The sequence below is a fragment of the Acanthopagrus latus genome, chromosome 3 (genome assembly GCF_904848185.1).
Source record: "Acanthopagrus latus isolate v.2019 chromosome 3, fAcaLat1.1, whole genome shotgun sequence".
In the NCBI taxonomy this organism is placed as follows: Eukaryota; Metazoa; Chordata; class Actinopteri; order Spariformes; family Sparidae; genus Acanthopagrus; species Acanthopagrus latus.
Window position 1 is genome coordinate 11,199,889 of NC_051041.1, and position 24,381 is coordinate 11,224,269.

Below are 24,381 nucleotides of genomic sequence, written 5' to 3' on the forward strand. Positions count from 1 at the left end.
AGCCAACAAAAGGGAAATGGAATCGAATCAGAAAACAAATGAGTAACTTTTTGAGCTCAGCCAAATGCGTTTGTAACTAAATTTGGCAGATGTGTTGAAAAAACTGTGCCAAGGCAGAAATGAGCTGGTGCATATATAGATTACATGACAGTTGCCCAACCAGGAGCGTCATATTAAAGGAGACCTATAATGCTGCTTTTGTTTGTTTTTTTCCTTCACTTCAGTGTATTCAAATTCTTGTGCAGCTAAAAGATCTTAAAAGTTAAAAGGGTCAGTATCTTCACCAAAAGAAGCTCCGGAAATGCCTCATCCGTAGTCTCAACTTTAGTTCTGCGACTTTGTGACATCACACTATGTCACAGAGTCACATATCTGCATAATTTATGCTTAGCATCTAGTTTGGCATGTAAAGACATTTCAAGCACAGCTGCTCTGTTGCTGTTAGCGGTGCTGGCTCAGGTGTGTGTGAGCTGACCAATCAGAGCAGACTGGGTATTCAGGAGAGGGGGCCTTAAAGAGACAGGAGCTAAAACAGAGTGTTTCAGGTGGACGGGGAATACAGTGCTGCAGCACTGGGCAGAAAGAGAAAACGGATGTGTTTTTAGCAATAGAGCATGTAAACCGATTCTGGTAGTAACCCAAAATAAAACTATGAACTTCCAAATGAGCATCATATGTCTCCTTTAAGTTAGTAATTAACAGAGTTTTCTCACAAAGTGCTCTGACAACGAGGTTTTAAAACAACATGAGATCAGGAACAGCATATATAACAAAATGAAACAAAACGTCTTTTTGAGACAGGTCACGAAAGAATCAAGCCCCTTTATATGTTATTTCATAACAGGTCAAACATTTTATCAGAGTAAGTGAGTAAGTTCGTCGTCACATAATCACTTGAATTATTCTAAACTTCCCCTTTAATTGATTCAAGATTACGAATTCAAAGTTAATTTCCAATCAGTAAAGAGGGACAATTGATCAAATCCTCACAAGTTATCACATCATTATATTCATAGCCTGTGCCATTGTGTTGTGCAGCTGCTTAGGTCACATACAAAGAAGGGAAATAGCACCCAAAAAGCACAACACAACACATAATAATCACAAACAAGCCATCAACACATCCACAATGCAGAATAGGAGGTGTTAGTGAAGCTCACTGACAAGGACAGACAACTACAGCCTCCGAAAGCCACAATGAATAACATTATGACAGTTTGAAAGACAATTAGACGGTGTTTATTGGCCCTAATTTTTGCAACCGAAGGCCGCTGGAAAATGACGCAGAAACCCGAAGTGAGAATAAACTGGACCCGTATATAGTCGAAAGAAGGAACATGCTGTAGTGAGTCATCTCGAACCCTATTGTTTTTGTCTGACTTGTGCAAACTCTGGAACATGGTGGTGGATCTATATAAGTATAGACAGCTGTCTGTGGGGAATCAGATCTGATACTCTCTCTCCATGACTGTGTTGTTGCCTAAGAAAGACGAGGGCAGACGCACAGGAGGAGAAGCCTCCAAGTATAACTTCAGAAAATCAGTATCTCTTCATGCGAACAACAACAGAAAATGCAAGACGGGTTTTTAAAAACAGCAAAATGGAGAAAAATATGCATCGTGTCACTCCAATCTCTGAGCTTGGTATGCAATTTACTCCCTCCGTTCATTTTTTAAGCCTGGCTCTAACCCTGTGAAAACGCCGCCTACATGTCCAATTTGTTCAAATAGGTCTGGTATTGCTTGCACTGACAGGTTCTTCCACCATTAGAGAAACAAAGGGGTTAATCAGAGTGTAGTAGGCAGGATAATGGATGATAAAGAATATGAAAAACGTGGAACTGCTGCAGCCTCTATCTCACTCTCTGTCTGGGGGTTTAGGCCAAATCATGACAAAACACCCCCTTTTTTAAAAATTACATCAGATAACATGGAATTAACAAACTTTCCTTGGGGTGTTCAGATGGTGCCAATGAAAGTCTTGTGGGTCGCTCAATGCCACAACAGAATTTGTCAGTAATTCTTTATTGCTTTTTAAATATATTGAATAGTCCAAAGCTATGTAAATATGAGATTTGAAGAAGAAAAAACAAACTAAAACGCAGTAAACTGCTGGTCACCTACATCATCCACTGACCCCAAACCAATGGAAAGCCGACTTTATAGTCCACCAGTTTTAAAGCGGAATAAAACTACCAAAAAATAAACACAGATGAGCTTGTGCAAGCACTTCATAGAGGGTGCATGCTAACGCTGTTAGCGTAGCAGCTAGAGTGATGATTTTGACTTATAAAGGAGTAAATAACATATTTTCAAATCAATTTGGGACTTGTGACAACTTGCTATTTTGGTCTTTTTACAAACCTGTCCTTTCAGACACCACTTACTGATCGAAGAAAACATTTTTAGTTGGGACAGACCCCAACAGATGTCACATCAACATGATTTTTATCGTTTTTTTGTTTTTTTTTCAGTGAAAATGACGGCTGTGATGCCAAAATGATCATTCCCTCTGACTGTGAATCATATTCCAGTGATAAGAGTCAGAATAACCGCAATATTTATGATTTATTAAGAGCCCCGGTATACAAACACAAGGTGATGCAATGGAGGGGGGAGGGGGCAGCTGTGATTCCTTGAAAATGTGGCACCTCGGTTAAAGCCAGAGCCGCATTCCGTTTTATCTTCATACATTGTCAGGATTTTATGCATTTTTAAGCAGGTTGTGTAATCAAAACCACCAACCATGCATCTGATCCTTTGAAGTGTGGCGTCAGTTCTCATTGATTCACCGATAGGTTTGTCTCCTCAGTCCAAAAAACGTGATCGTGTTTCCGGTTGATATTCATACTCCTCCTCTATTTTTGTCTGTGATTGATCTGTGGGAGCAATTTCTTAATTTTTTTTCTTTTTCAGAAAATTACTCAAACGAGCAGGTTTTTTTTTTCACTTTGCAACAGAGAATCAAGACACTCTGTCATCATTATGATTTCCTCACTCCTAAAGCCTGTAAATAGGCAACTCTCCAGGTTCTATTCTGAATCGAATGAATTGTTTGGTATCCATGGAAACAACTCCAAGGGCTTCTACTTGAACTGGAGAAGATATTGGCACACAACTGCACAATAAAGATGATGAAAAACACCAAGTTACGTGCTGCGAAACGCTGTGTTTCTGGTGCCGCTCGTGTGAGTGAACTGATCGGACCTATCGGCTGCTCACGGGGGAAATCTTCTTTAACCGAAGGAAATGTTTCTTTTGTGGCTCACGCAGGGCCCGAATCCTGATGCTCCTCAGAGGCAGAGCTGCAGCGAATTGACTGAATGACCCTGCAGAGGAATATTAAGCATATTTCCAATTTTTTTGACACCACCGCCACTAAAACGGTCACCTGCAGCGCGTGTCGCTCTAAGTAAACGTGACATATTAAAACACATGGATGCGTTTGCATGGGCTATTCTGAATGTAAATTGCTGTCAGGATGAAGTGTGTGGAGTGTGTGGGTGGCAACAGCCTCTAGCTAACTGTGATACAGAGGGAGAGAAAGACAGAAAGAGGAAGACTGTGAGTGGGTGTCGGAGAAACATACTCAACCTTTAGCATATATCTCTCTATTAATACACATTTGGAGAATGCATCTCTCTCTTTTTTTAATAAGTTGAATTAAATCATGACTTCACAGGATGGATTTTTTTTTTTTGTTATCGACAAAAAGCAGATGCGGTGTAGAGATACGGCGCACCATCTCTTAAACAAAGCGATCGCAACATAAGCAGCCCTATCAGATTCAAATTATCAATTTGTTTTTTAATAACCGCGAAATCTCCCAGCAGCTATTCATCTTCAAAAAGATGCACTTAATGAAACCCTAACTTTTAATTCAACCATCATCACACGTTCATTACCAAAACTACGATTAGGGATGCACTGATCTGATTCAGCACCAACACCGACTCCAGCCGATGGATTTGCTATCAGCAATTCAGCACTGTCAATTTATTCAGTCCTAGCGGGCTACCGACCCAGACTTTTAGCACCATAGCTATCCCAATTCGACGCGTTACCGTACCATAGCAATATCGTACCATACACTTCACTAACACTGCTCCAAGGCGCTTCAAGTGGTGAAGAGTCCACAGCCATGCTGGCCGCTCCTAAGCACCAAAGTGGTTTGAGCTAAATGCTAACGCCAGGCTGGTAACAAAGAAAGTCCCAAGTCAAAACTACTGCTTCTGAGCTAGTTGGAAATGGAAAAAAAATTAACCTTGGATATCGAGACAATATGTGGATTAAATACAGTATATTTATAGTGTGCTGTGTATGGATTCTATACTCCCACAATGGAATGAACAAAGGATACGGTGGAGTTTCAGGCAGCATGCAAAATAATAAATGATAAGTGCTGGTGAATCTGTTCCTGACGTCACACTGGCAGTGAGAAAAGTTTTAGTTTGATAGACATCTGACATTGCTTGATTTCTGTCTCTTGATGTTAGCTTCTACCTTGTTCCCAGCCCCTCTATATTGCACAAATGATATTTGTTCCCCTGGTCGCTATCTTAGTTAAGTGTGTTCGCCTGCTGCACAACTATCACTTTTGACAGCGCTTAAGCTGAGGATGATGGGAAATGCCATCAGCTTTGCAAACATTCTGTCATGACCCGAAGTATATTTATCAAATTTGGACACAGGCAAATTAAAATCCTAGCCCGATGCTCAATGAAAAGTCATCAAAGTTATTAAAAGTCATCCTGAGGGAGACATCTACATCCGTACTGAATCAATCCAACGGACATTCCAGTCAGAACCTCGAATATCAACCTCACAGCGGTGCTAGAAGAAAAGTCAGGGGATACCCGATGTCATTAGCAATTATTGTCAGGGAACGATGAGTGTCTGTATGTCATTTTAAGGCAATCTGTATTAACGTTGTGAAGACATTTCTAGATGAAAGTGGTGGACCAACACACCGGCTGACGGACACGTCCATCGTCCATAATGGTAGCCAGCCCAGTGAAGGCATACACATTAAATATTTATTCTAAATACAATGGAGTTGCAGTATCTGAAGAGCAAAATATTGAATTTGTGCATCCTTACATACCAAACAGTCCTAACCGGTGCCTGCTTGTCGCTTGAGCCTTCCTTTTCGATAAAGTGCATCTCACAAGAAAGGCTCAAGATTCAATGTGAGAAAGTCTTCACACATATTACAAAAACTGTTAACAGCCGAGCACAGTTACATTTGTTCAGACAGTTATTTTTAAGTTCGACTGTGTCCTCTCAAGTGCTGCTGGAGGACGCGGCTGTGAGTGCGTTGCCCAAGTTCCCACAGGGGAGATACTGCTGGGACAGAGTATAGATGTCAGGGTGGGAATATTATCTACAACAGCGACTTCCCGAACCGCGGCCGAACACGAGCATAATGCAGAAAGTCATTACGCCCGTGTTATGTACTGGATTTAACACCTCAGATCTCACTTTTTTCGGTGTGGGGACACAAAGGAATGCGCGCAGCAGCGCAGTTTTAAATGCAAACCGTGCCGATGCAGTTATGCTGAGAAACAGACGCACGTCTGGTCGTCGTCCCTCGTGATGAGAATCTGCATTGTGCACCTGGGGTTCTCCGACAGGTGTCGCATTCTTCGGTGTTTGAGGGAACTACATTATTATGTCTAATGAGTCATTTACTGAGGGTCGAAGCGGAGCCTTTGATTGTGGCTGTCTGCAGTGCTGACGGCGCAGTCCAGTTCATCTTGGAGGGACACTGTTTCCAGTAACAGATAGTTCTTGCGCACAAACACGCACACACGCACACACATACACACGATCTCGTTATGTGTGGTCTGGAGCATCTGACAGCAAGGATCCTCTGGTGACTCACAGACCGGCCTGCTGGGGCAGATGTCGCATTCATGTCATATGGAAGTCTCTGTAATTGCCACATTCCGACTAGTAAATACCGTTCATGTCAACAACCAACGGGTAATTATAGACGGGAATTAGGTTTTTTTTGTTGTTGTTGTTTTGCTGCAGTATGCCCATAACATACCGTCAATATATCAAGGTACACTAATTAAATCTAAAATTGATGCCTTTGTGATCCCACTGAATCTGCCCCTCATGAAGCTGCTGAACGCCGAGGGAGCATATTAATATTAAATTGAAGGTCTGCTACATTTCAACAAATAACTGACATCCACATAGACGTATAGCACAGTTTCTGCAACCAGTAATATATTGCTGAAGCATTTAGTTTTCCTTCTTTTCACACTTTCCAAGTCTGAGATTTAATATTGCACAGACAGCACACAGTAGTAGCACCACTGCTAACTTCATGTTTTTGGCATTGTGTATATTTTGGATTGTTTGCACATTGATCTGTTTTCTTTGCATCTTAGCTGATATAGAGCAAGGAATCCTGGGGTCCTACAATCAAGAAATGAGTAAGCATGTTCTCTTGTCTCAAAGTCAATAGTGTTTTTGAAAGGGTTTTCAGTTAAAATAAGGTCTGTGGTTAACATAAACTGGACAGAAGTTCATGTTTTGTTCTATCACATAAAATATGCCAGTATATACCGTACTTGTGCATTCTGAAATCATTTACAGGTCTTAAAAACTACTGGCTAAGTGAGACCGCCGAGGTATTCGGGTACTTTAAACGTCATCACACCAAACATGGATGCCCATCTACTCGCTAGTCGTCTTTACAGGCTGAGAAAGGAGTTGCAAACTATTATAACTCTTACTTAATAACTTGAAGACTGATCCATATGAGGGAAGCTCAGTGGTTATGTTGAAGTCATTCCACCGCTATGTAGTTTGTTTATAGCCTAACATTAGCTTTTAGCTGTTCACCTGTGAAGATTATAATGAAAAACGCTACAGTTGTGTCTGCCACAGAGCTTAGTTTCTGCAATGATCAGAAATCCATCCATCCCTTTTTGTTGAGGGAACCTGAGCAATGCTAACCTTCGGGTTAGTTTTCAAAAATACATAATCCCTGCTGCTCTCTGTTCGCACTCTTCGTGCCAGTTCACCTGCACGGCCCTGCCGAGGTGCCGCAGACCAAACTCCTAACCTCCGATGTGGTAGCCTCATCACTCTGACATCTCTCCCCAACAGCTGCAGGTCTATGAGTGTGTGTATTCCAGCCTGCGTGTGTATGTGTGCGTATGTGTGTGTGTTTGTGTGTGTGTGTGTACTAATGGAGTGAAAAACTTTTCTAACTTATTAAAAGTAATTTTCCTTCTTTTCTGCCAGTTCATAGTCTCCGCTATATGTATCTGTTGAAAAGGGTCAAACTTAATTGCTCAAAGGTCCGCTTTGCAAGAAAGGGGATTTAAGACTCATTCCCAGCAGGACAGATTCTGACGTTATGGGACTGCAGGTCGGGTCAGTTGCCGTCCAAAAGCGCCAGTAATTGACAAACTAGGGATGAGACTCAAAAATCTACTCGCTTACAAAGTGGACCGTTAACAAATGTCAGATAATTGAATTTTCTGTCAATGAAAGTTGTTGGACAGCTGTCTACTGCTGTTAATAAATTACACATATATGTGATTTTACAAACCAGGCTGCTTTAAAATAATAGTTTTATTTAATGAAGGTCACAAATCGGCAGTTTTTGACAGCATGACAGCAAGACCAATAATTTATCTGACTGATACTGACAGCTTATCACAGGTATGTCGGTGTGGACCAATAACCAGCAGAGAACAGCAGTAAAGAAATAACAAGGTAATCAAGAAACAGTGTCTCAGTGTGTCTAAAACGTCCTGCTTGGGATAAATGTAGTTGCAGCTCTTGCAAGAATCTTTATGTTTTATGTGCTTTTAAATGAATGAATACTGTTACACTGTTCTCATTTTTTCATCAGTCTGTGAGACTCATAAATAATATCTACCAGTTCTCTATAGATATATATATGGAGTCATTTCCTTGTAACTGCTTTTCTAGCAGCAACACAAATAAGTGTTTTGTTTTGAAATTTGTAGACGGTGACGATAAAAGACCAAAGAGAATTTTTGTCCTAAATATTGTAACTTACGCCCAAAAGACGTTTACTTTTTCTGATCAGGTGTCATAACAAATCTGCAAAGACTCTCCCGGCCAAACACCCTCCGTGCAATTGAGCTTGATATCCTCCACTGAAATTAACAATAATCCTTCCAAACTTCTTCTGAAATACAGCTGTTAGTTTCCCTCTGACACTTTTGTTTTATACAGGTGGAGTTTGTTAACTTAATCTCCTGAAGAGCCCTGCAAAGTCTCGAAATCACTCTAAAAGACAGCGTCAATTAAATATTGATTTCTGCTTCAGAAATCCACTAACAGCAGGGCTGTAATCACTTCATTTTTAGTCCTTTATTATTTCACAGTCAGCGCTAACGCTGCTGTGATATTACCACAACATATTCAATTTAAGTAAATTGCATTAAAATAGGTTTCGTTTTGTTTTGTTTTTTACCCATGGCCATAATGCTACGTAGCCAAAGAGTCTCGATTTCATGTCCACAGGTTTTGAGATATTTTCTCACATTTCTTCTGCACGTCAATACAACAGAGGTGAAATTAATTTTGTTGTCGCGCTTCAGGAGAAATGTGAAACTAGATGAAACTAGATTTACGGGACTCAGTAAATCATACATTCTTGTGTCAGATTTCAGTGTTTTCTTTTACTAGCAGCTTTTTCCAGGAAACGATCCAGCAATTCTGTAATCGCTGGATTTGAATACATTTTTGGTTTATGGATGGGGAGCAGTCACACTAAAAATGGGCATTACCAAAACAGGTTGTGCCTGAAGCTAACCGGAGGATTAGCATACAATTGTCACAAGTTGAAACAGAGAAATTGAACCTAAACAAACATAAAGTTGTAGTCCACTACCTCACCACCGGATGACACTAAACTTTACACACTGGACCTTTAAAATAACGCTCATTTGAAAAACTACGTGCCAACTGCCAAAAGTACACTTGGTGAAAAGTCAGTTGCCAACATAAATTCATTGCAGCGTCACAGCTGTTGGAAAAACAAAACAAAAAAAACATTGGCGGTGCGAGTGTGTGGAGAAAGTTGATGGCGTTCGCTAACGGCGAGCTGTCCCGACAATCAGCCTGCGTGACTGACAAGCCGAACCTCACCGGATCAACCTTGTGGCTCTTTGACAAGCCAGCGGCGTCGCCCCGGGAGGTTTGACACGATTTGAGTGTGAGCAGTGATTTACAAAATGCAGGATGACATTTGAGATGCCGAGCACACGGAGACACACACACACAATCAGCCGCTTGATGGAATAAACTCCATATGCAAGGTGAATAGATAAACGCCGCGGTCGATGTTTAATACACCTGAGCGAGCTTTTGAGTGAGGACGCCAAACTTGGAGGAGTTTTATTCAAATTAGATCATAAGCCCTGCATATACACTCAAGAGATGATGGCACTAAAAATACTCTTTTTTTTGAATACAAGTTTTTTTTTTTATAAAGAAAAGCTGAGCAAATAAAAAAAAAAAAAAGGACAAGTGACTCCTCTGACTGCGTCCAGCGCCGCTCTGGTGTGCTATGTTCAGCGCTGTAATCGAGTAAATGTAAAAAACGCACAGAAGAGGTAAAGCTGCAGGATTTGAAAGCAGATGTGGGAGGAGGGGTTGAGGAAGCAGGGGCAGTGTGGGCGTGAGGGAGTCACGGGAAAGAACCTGAGATGGGCTTCAGAACTGACGGTTATTTTTGGAGGAGCCGAGCGAGGTTTACTTCCGACGTTCTGCAAATGTAACCGCCACTTTTGTAACATGAATACCCTTTTTTTTTTCCAGGTGGAGGGAGGCTTCCCGAACGGCAACCTAAATAAACAATCTGAAGTTGCTCTCCATCACGTGTGATTTCCAGCATTCCCGTCTCTTTTTCCTTGCCTGTCCCTCTGCCTGTGTGTGTGTGTGTGAGAACTAGCCAAGGGGAGTGTGGCCTAGTTACCATAGGAACATGTTTGCTGCCTGTGCACTGCTCTCCGTCAAACCACCTTCATTTTTACTAATGTATTTAGAGGCATTGTTGTGTGCCGCGGTTGTAAATGAGAGGAGCCAAATTAAACAGCTGGAATTGTAAAACAGAACTCCGAGAAGGAGCATCCATTTGAAGCTCGCAACACCGACACTTCTGAGTTAAGTCAACACGTATTACAGGTGATTTTTTTTTCAACTAAGGCTTCCCCTACGATGTGAGCCACCTTTCTCCTTCTTCTTCCGCTTCAAAACATCGCTCTGTAGGCCTTACCGTTGGAAATGAAACAACAGCTTTTCATGCTGTGCTAACTAACAGAAAATTATTTCCCTTCCCGTCCCTGGAGGGAGCCGAAATGGCTGCTTTCATCTGGCGGGGGGGGGGTTAGTAAAGAGAGCATAGAGGAGGAAGACTCGGAGTGAATCAAAGCCGGAGTAAAAAGCCAAATGGCGCTATCAAACCTGGAGGATGTCAAAATAAAACTCTGGGAGTACGACAAAGCAGGGCTCAGAGGGTGAGTGACGCTCCGGTGGAGGAGCGAGCGGTGAGATATCCTCGGTGTATTGAGGTACATTTGCAAAGCTGAGAAAAGGACCAGAAAGCGGCGGCAGGAGGATACAGAGCAGAATGGCGCCGTTACATAGGCAGTACAGCAGGCTGTCAAAACAGCGGACTGAAGGGGGAACATAGAAAAACATATATATATATATATATATAAAACAGAGATAAATCTTATTGGACCACGACAGACTGGAGGAGAGGCTGTGAGGGTGAGACAGACGTGAGAAGTACACTTCCACCCGAGTGGGGGGCTAAACCGACTCACTTGGGGTTAAAACTCCAGGTCCGCCACAGCAGACCTCCGCTTGACCAACCAACCCAAACTGACTCTGATGCGGCAGCCACGTCTTTGAAGATGTGTCCATGCAGCTATATGGCACAGACACAGGTAAAAGTTTTGCCAGGTTTTAGTTTCTGGAAGACTGATGGTCCAGTAACAAACGTCAACACAAAGGGAAAAAAATAAACATTACTGTGCATGGAAATAAAAGAGTAAAGGAAAGTTAATGTTAATACAGACGAATGGGACGGGAGATTCAATCAAAACTGTGTAAGACAGACGCATTAATGCGTACATGGGTAAAAAAAACAAAAAAAAACCAAAAACATTAAAATAGTCAAACATGGCCGAAGACAGAAAGTCAATGGTATGATTTTGGTTCACAAATGAAGCAAAGAGAAACATCACTTCCAGCTACAAGATTGGTTTGGAATATGTAAAAAAGAGGCGCAACTTGGGAAATAAATCATACATTTTTTTTTCTTCTTCATCTTAATGGTTAAAAGAGGCTGAAGATTTTTGGAAAACCAGCAGTAAAGTGTTCATAAAGGACAGTCTGAGTGCTTCCTCAAAATACTAGGAAGTAATATTTCTGCTAGGCTGTATGAAATCAGAGCACGGACCTGAACCTGATGGGACCCGACAGCGCCGGGCCGGCTTCGGACAAAAAAAATGTAGAGATGATTTCCAGGGAATGGGCTGGGATCGGTTCACATCAAGTCCTTTTGATGAAAATAGATAATAGTTTCAGATCAGTGACATGTGATACCAGTGTAAACAGGCGAGCAGTAACCACGGTAACACAAACTCGCTGCATGAGCTTACATCAACCGTGTCAGGCTCAGGACGGGTTCAGACATTAAAAAGAACAGAGAACGCTGGTCGAGTTAGTTTTCAGGCTCAGTTACTACTCTGTCAGACTCAGTCGGGGTTTAGACAGAAGAACGCAGCCTGAGTCGCGCTCTTGTTTAAATAGGTATGAAAATTAATATCTAATTTAATCGTTCTCCTGCTGTTTAAAATGCAGCCGTGCGTCCTCCAGTGAACAAACGCAGCATCCCGCTTTCATTTGTTCAACCCTCTTCCACACTGGTGCATACACACCAATCTGTTTATATCCAAGTCCCTCTGAATGTTTAAAAGTGGGCGTGCATCTCCACCTGAGCCTTGCAAACAGTTTGCTGGGCAGTGCACTGAGCTGAGCTTAAACAGGCAAGAGGCGTCAACTGCGATATCAGACTATCGTTTGAGATTCTGAATATAGTGATAGCTATAGGGCTGGACAATCCAAATATGATCCAACTAAAACGCAAGAAGTGAGACACTGGTCGATAAAGTTACTGTGTGACCGAACAGCGTTATATTTAAGTACTGTGGCGCTGCAGAGATGCTCTGGCCTACAAATCTTGTTGTCCAAATGTTAAAAAAAAAAAAAAATGCTTGTCATCATGAGTTCAATTCAACGTTCAGAAGTCTGGTCTCCTCCTGGTTTTAAAAGCTGCATTTACAGTAAAGTGATGTCAACCCATCCGAGCCTACCAGATCGCTGATGGTGGAAAACTAGTGTGCATGTAAACACAGTGAGTCAGTGATAATAGATGGGAGGCACAGTATGGGCTACTCAGGAACTTGTCCATAGTCTTGAAGGAAATTAAAATATTTCCTGCACAAAAAAACAGCTTTCCCGTCTTCATTTCAAAAAATGAAAAAAAAAAAAAAAAACTGAAAAACTGCAGCCCACAGTGAATGGCATCAGGGGCAACGTTCAACCGATCATGGCTGCCCTTTGTAGCCTAAATGTCACGATGCTGCTCAACCACAAGCTGTTATTATGATTAATTGATAAGCATTCCTACTGACACATCAGCCTGCTCATTCCAGCGTCTATTCCGTCAGAATCTATCCCGTGCTCTCCGCTTGGAAAGGTGTGGACAGAACGTTGATGAAAGGGGAAAAACACTCAGCGCGCCCGTTTATTTAGCCTATCCGGTTTATGGTGTGCCGTTGCTCACGGCTGTACGAGATGCTAACCGGTTAGCGTTCCCTGCTTCACTGAGAAATCAGAAGTGGATATGTGGGGGGGGTCATTAGGTGCTTCTCAAAGAGAAAACAGGTGAGTATCATAAGATCGATCAGGATGGAGAAGAAGCACCAAAGGGTAAAAGTGTTTTCTCTGTTGGTAAAAGATGAGGACAGCGAAGAAAATTCACAGCCCGTGGCAAAGTAAAACAATTTGAGAAGATTGCAGGACGGGAGATCGCTGTCAGGAGTTCCTGCTTCTTTTTTTTTGTTGTTGTTTTGTTAGAGAACATTCAACCAGACTGTCAGAGCCTTTCTGTCCTTGGCAGGGAGAGAAACCCCCCCACCCCACCTCCCCCCCTCCCCGCGATGCATTGAAGATGGCTGAATGAAGAGCCGCAGAATCATGACGGCAACTTGGTGCTGGAGTAGAGTCAGCTCTTTGCCGGCTGTCGGGCTCTCGGCTTGACAACTGTGGCAGAGCGGGGCGAGGAGTCCGGAGCGTCAACTGTTCGCGAAGGAATCCGAGATAGATTAAGAGACCGTCATGACTCTCGCCTCTCTCCGCCTTAGCCGAACCCAAAGCGGTTCTGTGACGAGATGTATGAGATAGCTCAGATCTTTACAGGCATTTCATACGGAGGAGGACGAGGAAATCCTGCGAGGGGCAGTGAGTCAGAGTGAGCCGGACTTATCTTGTTCTATCAAGTGTGCAGCCTCAGACATTTCATTAACTGAAGCTCTCCTCTCTCTGCTGCATTAAGGTTTTTTTTTTTTTCTTTTTTCATCGAGAAAGGGAATCGTATGCAAGAGCCTGAAGATAGTGGCCTCTAATCATACCTGCGCTACAATACGGCGTCCAAACATCAAGAAGGTATTCTGCTTTCACCAGCCGAGATGGAGGAAAACTGTCACAGCGGAGAAATCCACACAAGCGTATCTGAATTTTTCATCTATTCAGCCAAAATACACACACACACACAAACAGACCAGTCCAGTGAAAGTGGGACACTTTTCGCAAATGTTGTCTTACCCAAACACAAATACACTTGCGCTGACTCTATGTTAGCGAAAGAGAAAAAAAAACGATGAGTTCTTGATATCTGCTTTGCATATCCCAGCTCGCAGAGCCTCCCCGCAGTCTGTGCAGGTGTTTAATGTGCAACACCCAGAGATGGCTAATTAGCGAGCTGCAGGTACCAATGAGATCAGTGCAGAATGGTAAAATAACGCAGAAGCCGAGTGCCAATCAAGCAGGTATAGGTAGATGTAGTGTCATTTATTATGTTTATTATCTGGCACGTGGAGTGAAATTAACTGATGTGACACCTCATGAAAGCAGCAACTGTTTTGCAGTTAATGTAACGAGTTTTAAATGCAAAGACAAAACTGCATTCATACAAATGTATTGAGTAACGCAAGGCTGCCCAAAGTGGAGCCAAAGTTAGGCCATCGTATGGTTCAGTTTGGATTACATAAAATAATATCCATAATGCCGTTTTGTTTTGTTTTTTGTTTTGTAAAATGCTCTTTCAATGTGTAGGACCCTTCATTATTTATAATTGTTCATAATCTGAGCGTGCCGAAGTCAATCAATTAAGGGAAGTTTTAGCATTTTAGCACCATTTGCATTTTAACAATGCAATACACACAACTGGTCCACCGTTGGCCCAGGTTTCAGTTTTGGCCTTCCAAGGGAAAATATTTGAGCACCCCCCTGGGGCAAAGACATAATTTCACTGGCATAAAATGCATTTTAGGAATTCCCTAAATTCAGCATGTGATAGTTAAAGTGACAGTTCAACCCCAAATGACAAATACATGTACACAACTTTCCTCCACCTGTGGTCATGTTCATCCATGTAGGATTTTTTTTGGTTTGGGAGAAATCGGCCGTAGAGGTGTCTGCCTTCTCTCAGGTACCATGGAACTATGTAGCAATTGAATCGAGGCGCTCAGAACTCCCAACACAATACTTTCGGAAAAAAACGACATGAATGTCTTTTTCCAGAAATCATGACCTGCGATCCACAGGCCTTGTCGTGAGCGTTCGCATTTAGGAACTATTGTCTTTCGAGCCAACCACATGCAAACTTTAGCGTGTCTGCCTCGCCCGAGCTGTAATGTTAGCTATCTCGGTTTGCTGAGTGAGTTAGCCTCTCGTCCAAACTAGGTGCATACTTTCGTCTCTTCTGTAGTCAGCTGATATAAAACCAGCTGCTGGGCACCTATTTCGGGCAGCATTCAGGAGGCCTGTTACTGTTTTCAATGCTAGCTGGCTAGAAACGTACAGGCTGAAATTGGCAAGTTTCTCTGACACCAATCTAGTCGAACGAGCTAGCAGCTGTTAGCTTTGCTTCGGCTGGGAGTCAGCCATTTTAATGCTAGGGACGGCCTCCCCACGTGCAAAACAAGTTCCCCTCCACACTATTTTGCAGGGGCACCGTCGCTGCATCCTTGAGGTTCATCACCACCCAAGACGTATTTTTTCCTTTGAACACAACAAGCCAGGTGCCATCTTGTTTTGTTATCTTCAAGAGAAGGCAGACATCGTTATGGCCAATATCTCCAAAACCCTGCAGCTCAGAGTTAAACAATCTTGATGGGTAAACGACACCACAGGAAAGAGACAAAATATGTATTCTGGATGCTGGGGTGAACTGTCCCTTTAAGGCCTCACATCCTGCAGAGAACAGGGTGCACAGTCTGAACTTCTTACAAGGAAACCCTTCACAATTTACTCATCAAACATCCATCAGACCAATGCTGCTAGAGGAGGAGGAGGAAGAGGAGGAGGAGGAGAGGGGGCGCTTCCGGTACAGCCGAGCAAATCCAAACAGCGGCTCATTTTTTTTTGCTTTCGTGCCAAAGTTCCCAAACAGCCTACACATTTTTAATCCGAACATCTATCAAACTGACACAACTTTTCCTAAAAAACACACGAAATGTACGATTCAAAGGGCACCAGGTATTCACCTACTAAATGCTCCTATGTGCGCGCTGACATCTCACTTTCACTGAACTGGTCACCGTGCCATCAGAGGTCATTTGGCCTGCACCGCATCATCGCAAAAGGCTCAGCAAGACACCCACGGGCCCCTCGGTTGCAGGAGAACATCCAGGCTGCAGGGGGGACAACCAGCTGAAGACACCTCTGGCACTTCCTTCCCTTTAAAGCCCACACATGCCACGCACAGCACTTACCCAAAATAACCGGAACTTCCTGGCGAAGAAATCTTGACAACTTAGTCACATCTGTGGATGCGGACTGAATCTGGCGCGGGGTGGGGGGGGGCACTTAGGAAGGTGCTGAGGTTCCAGGTGTACTTCTTACTTTTTTTTGTTTTTTCCCCCCTTTTGGACAAAAGGTAGAAGCAGTTTGTGCAGACCTGAGAGACAGTGGGTTTCCAGAATAAAAGGCCAACGCTGACAAAGCCAGCTGTGCTTCAGTCATCAGTGTGTTTTGCACCTCAACGCGCGGGGCAGGGCTCCTCCTGTTCTCACCTATGCTGCGCCAGTGGGTCCATACATGCCTCCGTCAGGTGTGAAAGCTGCGCCGTCAACCTTCAGCTCAGTCCGTCACTGAGGCCAAAGCTTGCCCGGCTCTCTCCTCCCTCCTCTGCTTCGCCTCCCTCTCCGCTCCCTGTCCTCCAACTCTATCGCAATCCAGGAACTGAGACGTGATCCCAATGCTGCTCCTTCGGTAATCAAGACAACAATCTCTCGTGAGGACGGGTTCTGTTGTCATCTTAATTGTTTCGCTCCTCAAAGCAGATTTGCAACCTTGCGTCGCTCTCAGTATTCTGGGAAATAACGCGAACTCCTGACGATCCACACAATTCACTTCACCTTTTTTGGGGAGGGGGGGCACACTTGCGCTTGCGTTATTTTAAAGAAAAAATGAGAGACGGAGATCAATCAAAAATCGGCATTGATATTAAAATATGAATAAATAAATTTTAAAAAATAGGGTTCTAATTATGAAGGCGCCGTGCCAACTCCGCGCATCACGCAACCCCCCCCAAGCCGCACGCTGCGCGCACTAACGCCACAAACGCGTAGAATTAAACATCCCGAAAGGTATTTACAGGCGCAGTCCCGACGGCGCGCAGCGTCGGAGCAATATCTGATTCGTGCAGCGCTCCCGGCTCGGGTGATTTGAGTCTTGGAAAGCGGCTGTGGTTCACCCTGCGCGGCATAACGACGTCCCCATAATCCAGAAATTCATATCGGGGAGAGGAGGTGGAGGAGAAGGAGGAGGAGGTGGTGGTGGTGGTGATGTTGGTGGAGGTGGAAGCGGGGTGGGAGGGAGTCCGGCGCCAAATCGTCGCCGCGTCCTTTTCTTTTGCGCTCTTCGCAGTCCGTCACGCCTAATTTTGATTGAGCGGCAGCGCGCGAGGAAAGGTGCTCGGTGCGCGGAGAAGTCTCTCCCTGGAGGGCGGAGATAGTGCGCAAGATAGACGGAGGGAGAGAAACCCACGCCTCCAAACGGCAGCCGAGTCCGCCCCGCGCCGCCGTGCCATCTCTGGAGTTTGTAATAATAAATAAAGAAAGAAAGAAAATTAAAGAAAAAAGAAAAAGAAAAAAAAAAACCGACACGATGACGGCCGGCCGCCCACTGCGCCGAATAATTAGGATGGGGTGGACGAGGTTGGGGAGGATAACAAAGTTCATTTAAGTTACTTGACTCGGGATGCAGAGGCAGAGGATCAATGTCTGGCACACACACTTTTAATGAGGCTCAAGAGTGCGCACCTGACAGCGTTTTCCATTAAAACTTATTTATAGCGGGGATGCGAGGCTATTCATAGGCCGGAACACGCAACGCGCAGTGCCTCAGGTAAACGGTGTCTTAATAAGCAGCTGCAAGGTGGACAGGAAACATATGGGGGGAGCACGACAACAGCTTAGTCTGTGTCAGCTGGTCAGTGGCTCCACACATTTTCTGGTAACAAGATCCCCAGGGCCCCCCCCCCCAAAAAAAAAATACTCAGATCCACTGTGGAGGAAATTGGTTGGCGGTTACATAATTCTAACTTTGTTGTGGAATATAATCTACACTATTAAAGGACAGCTGACTAGATGAGGGACCCAGTCTTGTCACCATGGTGTCAGAAGTGCACACTACTCAAAATTGCTTAGAGGTATTGGGACATGGGTGCACACACATACACATGTCAGAGGATGCTGTGCTTATAGGTGATGCACGCTCCTAGATTAATGTGCCACATTTCATCGGAATGATTCCCTTAGAAGGCTCATCCAGCCACAGAAACATATTAATGGACGGGTTCAGATTTTTTTAAAAAAGGTCTGAACACATGTGCATTGAAAAGAGCATTTCCCAGAGACGGCCCCTGATTTGCATTAAGTAGCACAGACCTCGACGTTATGCAAGTGAGGAGCGGGCGACACAACGCCTCGTCTCTTGAAACGCAACGCTACCACAAGGCACTGCCCGGCTGCTGCGGGAGGCGGAGGGGACTGTGTGGGCCGCTACACCGTTTCAACGTCTGTAAGCGTGGAACCACTTGGTATATTCAAGGAGACATCGGGAGATTTTCCAGCCGGGTTTGTGGCGGCATAAGATGGATATAAGTCCTGCCGTGTGTGTTGTGACCAAAACCAGTATTTAAAGTCAAATCGTGATCTGATTCCGTACTCTAACCATGTTTTTTGTGTCTAAACCTAACTAGACTATAAGCAGTGCTGTCAGAAGACACTATAGAAAGTTGAACCTGAAGAAACGAAAGTTGCAACATAAAGAAGTGTAAAGAACCAACAAACGTTTATTCTGTGGATTTGGTCGACCTGCGCCATTGCAATCACAAATAAATGATAGAGCTAAAAAAAAATTTCCCACAAACTCCCCTCCAGCTAGTTTGAACTGAAGAAGCCTCTTGGATGAGAGGGCAAAACGTCTTCAAGACACTGAAACAACTCCAGTTGCCTACGATACAGCACTTCAATTAAGAGCTAAAGCTGCATCTGTAGTCCAGAGAAGGCATCCAGTTTAAAGATACTACAGTTCCCATAATGCAACTGCATCGCATTGCTCGCTGCAAGCAGAGCCACAGAAGAAATGACGGAACTGTGGGGCTTCAGATCTCATATATAAAAGCTGCGGAGAGTCTTAAGTGCCTTTAAGTTCAGCTGAAGCTAATGCAAGCTAATGCCGGTCGTTTCCAAAGTTAGTCTTTCGCACGAGGCCTCCAATTTTTCCTCTTTGATCTTTCGAGGAATAGTAACACAAAAAAGGCAATTTTGTGCTTAATATACCGTAACGTCACAGAATGAACGCTGAGTTTGACTAACGCTGTCTGCTTCAGCTGAATTCTAGAATACATCCTTGCACAGGATGAGGACTGTGGATTTTCTTACGCTGTTATCACGGGAAGGAAGAAATCACTCCACAGTGATATATGAAGGGGGAAGAAGACTCAAAAGCAGTCACTCTTTCAGTGCACACATGTGAGACTTGTTTAAAAACAGACAACAACAAAAAATTGCGAACTTATCCTGTAAAGTGCTGCAGCGATGTTTTTTCACCGCCGCTGTCCATCCGTCCATCCCATTCTTGTCAATGCGATATCTCAAGAACGCCTTGAGGGAAGTTCCTTAAATTTGGCACAAGCGTCCACTTTGACTCAAGGATGAAGCAATTGCATTTCGGTGGCCAAATGTAAAAAGGTCAAGCTCACTGTGACATTACAAACAATGCATTTTTTTTGGGGGGGGCACTAATAGGATAAATGATGAAGTGATGACATCTTAAATCCAAGAGGTCAACTTCACATCATGATGTCATGCTCTGGACATTATTCATCGCCACAGTTCAGGCACAGTAACTTGACTGGTGCGTGGAGATACAGACCCCAACTGATTCTAGTTTGTGCTTAAAAGAAACCGAAATAGCCCGTAAGCACAGGAGGCATCAGAGTCTGTGGATGACTCATTTGTATTTTTAATAGGCTGTAATCAGTTTTATTCTGGTCACCGAAAAAATAAATCCCAGTCCAACACATAGGTGCAGACGCGTGTAGGCACCAGCTATTGTTCTGCTTCAAAGCTTTTTTGCTTTTTTTTTATATTGATATCCGCAATGTAAACATGTTACATAAATGTGTGCTGCTAATTGTTGAATCCTGAATGTGTCATAGATCATTTCGTGGGCATACATCAAGAAGGCGTTACATAAATGCTGTATAATGAAGATCTAACCCGGTTACGTTTTTTTTTTTTTCTTTTTGGAATATCCTCTGTCTCCTTAACATGAGACCGGTGGGAAACTGTGGCTAAGAAACCAAGACGTGGTCACCATGATGACCTTTTTTAAATAGTAAAAAAAAAAAAAAATCCTCTGACTCATAAAGGGTTGGATGTGTTGTGGATAAACCAGCTGCATTAAAACAGAAATCAGATTAACGTTTCGATGCACCGCATGCTTGAGTCACTGGACTGTTTCTTCATTTATCGTCCTTACATCAATTAGAGTTTGCTCAGGTTTTGCTGAAAGTGTAATACAGCCGCAGCCGACGAGAAAGGGGCCAGAAAGATCTTGATAAAGCCGGACGGGGCGGAAGCAAACGTCAGCGAAGGTCAGAAAAACTAACTTGGGACACTGGACGGGCACACATGCAGTCCTCAAAAATACACAAAAGAAAACACAAACTGGAAATGACACATCCACACTCTTTCACTCTCAACCCCTTGATCACTCGCATGCACACACACACACACACACACACAGAAACACACACATCTCCATGGAAACTGATAAAAGAATAGCTGGTCTGTAAAAAGAAAACGATTGACAAAGCATGTACGAGAAATTGGATGGTCAGCAGGAAAACAAATTCGTGCAAGAGAGGAAAAATCCAGGAGGATTTGAGGGATCTAAACGGAGCTCCGTCAGTCACACAACATGACGAGAGGGATAAAAAATCTGCGCTGTGACGTCAAGATTCAACGTAATCGCAAATGATTTTGATTCCGTAGAGAGAGGAGCTGTCAACCTGATTTAACTTTCTATCCATTTGTTGCTTTTTTGGGGGTGGGGGCGCTTGATTACAGGGCCAATGTGCGGCTCACACTGTGCAAAATCCAACAGGACACACACACACACACACACACACACCCATCCAAAAAGACAAAAAAAGAAAAAAGCCAGCAGAAAGATCTGAGCGGATATGAAGGAATGAAAGTTACGTTGCAGAAAAGCAGAACAGAGAGGGTGGGCAACAGAAGAGGGGAAGAGGACAAGGGAAGGAGTACAGCACAGAGTACAGCACAGTACACCACCTACACTCGTCTCCATGGCAACTACCACACTAGAACGAGTGATAATGCAGTTCCCCTGCTCTTCCTATTCTGAAAACTGTTCAATTTGTACCATATGCACTGTGCAGCATGTGGGAGACAAAGCTTGCAGTGTTCCCTGTTTGTTGCAGATGATATGAGAAATGTTCCAAAAAAAAAAAAAAAAGAAAAAGAAAAGAAACACTACAGGCTAAATATTTTGACTGCATACGTTACAGCCGTCCATCCAACCCGAGAGACGTCGGCCAAGGTTCCCGACACTGAATTCATCACCGTCGCTTTGAGGGCTAACTTGTTATTTTTGTGAATTGATGTGTTGCTGTTGTTTTTTTTTTTGTTTCCCCCCCCCCCCCTCTTTCTTCGCCAAAGCAAGTGGCGCACTGTGTGGGCAGCCGTTGCTTTCAAAGAACAAGTATTGAGGTTGATGGAATTGAAAAGACATGATCAAATTTTCTTTTTCAATCTAATTCACGCTGCTGCTGCTGCTGCTGCTGCTGGCGTAAATGAAAAGTGACACCATAACAGCTCAAAAACCTTTATGCATGGTTTTATCTGTATCCTCCAAATGATTGAAGATACCAGTGTGCTGAATGCAGTTCGACTCTGGGCGTTACTGTGTACACTGTGTGCTAAATTATATCTTAACCATAGTGAGATTATTTGAGACAATGTGTCTTTGCTTCCACCCACCTCTCCTTTTTTTAGCCATCCTTCCATGGGCCTTTTCATCTTATTCTGACTGCTTGTTTAACTGCCAAAGCATCATAGTATGCTGCTGATAGCATTACTAATATAAAGCATTTTTTTAGAAAATCAATCAATTTGTGGTGTTTTTTTTTTTTTTTTCACGTCAGTCTGAGGGGATTTTCTTTGTCTGGTCTTCTCCCGTTAGTTGTTCATTTGTTAAGCGGGCTGTCATGATTAATAGGAAGAACAATCGGTCTGTCACTGTCACCTCGGCGTCTGACAAACACAGAGCAAGTAAGATCAGTCGTCGGACAGCCCGCCAGGAAATCTTCCAGCTGGTTGATCCGCCTCTGCGCCTCACTTCACCAGCTTACAGCTTGTGTCATGACAAAGACCATTTGACTGCCCGAGAAGGGAAGCAGATTTGATCTTTACACCTGACTAATTACAGGAAGGCTGGCCTCACAAGAGAAGGAACAGTGCTCAGTTTGGGTCTTCATAATATTCCCGTCTGACTACCGTGTTGCTTTTGGGAGATCAGTTCATCGGTTAGTAGCAGTTACTGTTTATATACTACACCTGTGACCAGGTGACAGCATTTGATGAGGTCCCCATTGAAATAATAATGTTGGCTTAACGGGTAACGCCACCAATTTCACACATTAAAATGTGTTTACAGGTCGTATAAAGCCTTTTGGGTCTCCAGAGGAAGACACACGTAATCTGATATATTGCCTCCAATCGTGTCACTCAGAGGCTAAGTTGCATCTGATCAATTTATTTTAAACCGTCTATAATGAGTCCAACAATGCCATAACGCAATGCAAGATCAGTCGACTGCTTTACATAGCTGGAGCCCACATTCCCCACAATGCAACTTACTCGATGAGTGACACTGCTGGAGGCAGCTTCCTCTAAAGCCACAAAAGGCTTTATGCTACATTTTCCACATGTGTAGAGTACTCCCCAAAACCAGAGTCTTTGAAGACTAAGGGCCAAATTATTACCTTATCATTAAGGTTATAGCTTTAATCATTGTCCGCATGTTCGTTGGTTGGTTTGTCAGCAGGATTGCACAAAAACTTTTGGTGCAGATCAAAGAATTGTTTCTCACTGTTTTTATTATTGCATCATTGGGCATATTTTGACATTAGTCATTAATTTCTCACTAAATAAATAAATGATCTTGATGAAAAAAAAATCGCGTATTTAGGCAGCTGGTACCTAGAGGTAAGTACAATTTGACGTGGATCTTAGATCTGGTGATGTTAAAATATGGTTAAACAGTTATGGGTGGCTTAAAATTTAGAGTGATACAGGGATCACTGACGATATCGGATAGACTGGACTGAATTAAATGGGACTGTTGGGCACTGTCGGAGTAACTGCTCTGTTGAGTGGCTAGCTTTCCTTATTGGTTAATCTATAGGTTTAGGGCTACAACTCAATGATTATTTTGTTATCATTATCATTTTCAAATATCTTGTTTTGTTGGACCTACAGGGCCATAGATAAAGGGCTGGCTGGCATATCCTCTGTTTGGAGCATCGTTTGCACACATCCTAAAAAATGAACACTACTTGTCCTCAAGGTGCAATAAGCAGTATTGGGCCACTGGGCCAGTATGTGGCAAGGTCAGGTGTCGGCAGGGACAACAAGCTAACCTGCACCACTCAGTGGTATCCTCTAGTAACAAGTAGTACATAGGCAAATATGTGAAAAGCTGCGTTCACGACGCAGCCGGCTGTTTATGTCAACATTTGATTCAAAGGCAAGTATTCCTCTGGACTAAAACCTAAAAATATCCAGTTTACAGCGACACAGAATACAGAAAAGCAGCAAATCCAAGATGGAACCAGATAATGTCTGATGTTTTTGCATGAAAACAACTCTGGTGATATACTGTACCACTGTACCAATTGAAACCAATGGAAATATGCTGAAACCTTACAATAACACAGTTTGTCTTTTCAAAAAAAAAAAAAAAAGCGTTACATATTTGAAAAATTATAAAGAAAAGCAGCAAACTAGCCACTCATGACACTGAAACAAGTCTGACGAAGATGTGGCTGCCTGCTTAGAGAGTTGCTCTGCTCAACATCATCCGGACATTACAGGAACAGCAGGAGAAAATCCGCTTCAGTGCAACATGATCCTTTTGGCAGACACGTCAAAACAGAAATTCGGGAGCTTTCATGCAAAAGGTAAAATTTCTCCCTGAACCATCTGCTGAGGGCTGAAACTGACATGACGGCACTCTCAGCAGGATCTGCACCAGAAACTCCAAAGGAATTCAAGGTCGGCTTCGCCGTCCAGTCAGCCATGACGTCCTCATCGATCATGCTCCCGGCTGGAGTGTGAAAGTCAAAACTGCTTTTCAGCAGCTGATCTACTCTTTGCTAAATAGTGAGAAATAGTGTGAAAGATACTCCTACTTCCTAAGTATGATTTTAACCCCTGAATTTTTGTGGCAATTATACCCCAGTGAGATAACACGTGCATTATTTTTGTTC

General features: G+C 43.3%; 1 protein-coding gene across 6 annotated transcripts in view; it reads right to left on the minus strand.

Moving 5' to 3' along the window:
• Positions 1–17,329, minus strand: part of LOC119016608 (ras/Rap GTPase-activating protein SynGAP-like) — a 52,508-nt gene extending 35,179 nt beyond the window's left edge. Inside the window, exons 1-3 of one of the 6 annotated variants that reach the window (XM_037092576.1) lie at positions 16,067–17,329; positions 11,467–11,565; positions 10,829–10,932 (exon numbers count right to left, since the gene is read on the minus strand). In XM_037092576.1, the coding sequence (XP_036948471.1) occupies positions 10,829–10,928 (100 nt within the window). In that variant the 5' untranslated portion in view covers positions 10,929–10,932; positions 11,467–11,565; positions 16,067–17,329. Of the gene's footprint in view, positions 1–2,744; positions 2,767–10,828; positions 10,933–11,466; positions 11,566–16,066 lie in introns of those variants that run through there. The other 5 variants (XM_037092574.1, XM_037092573.1, XM_037092575.1 and 2 more) reach the window with 5 other exon arrangements.
• Between the last annotated feature and the right edge of the window lie 7,052 nt (positions 17,330–24,381).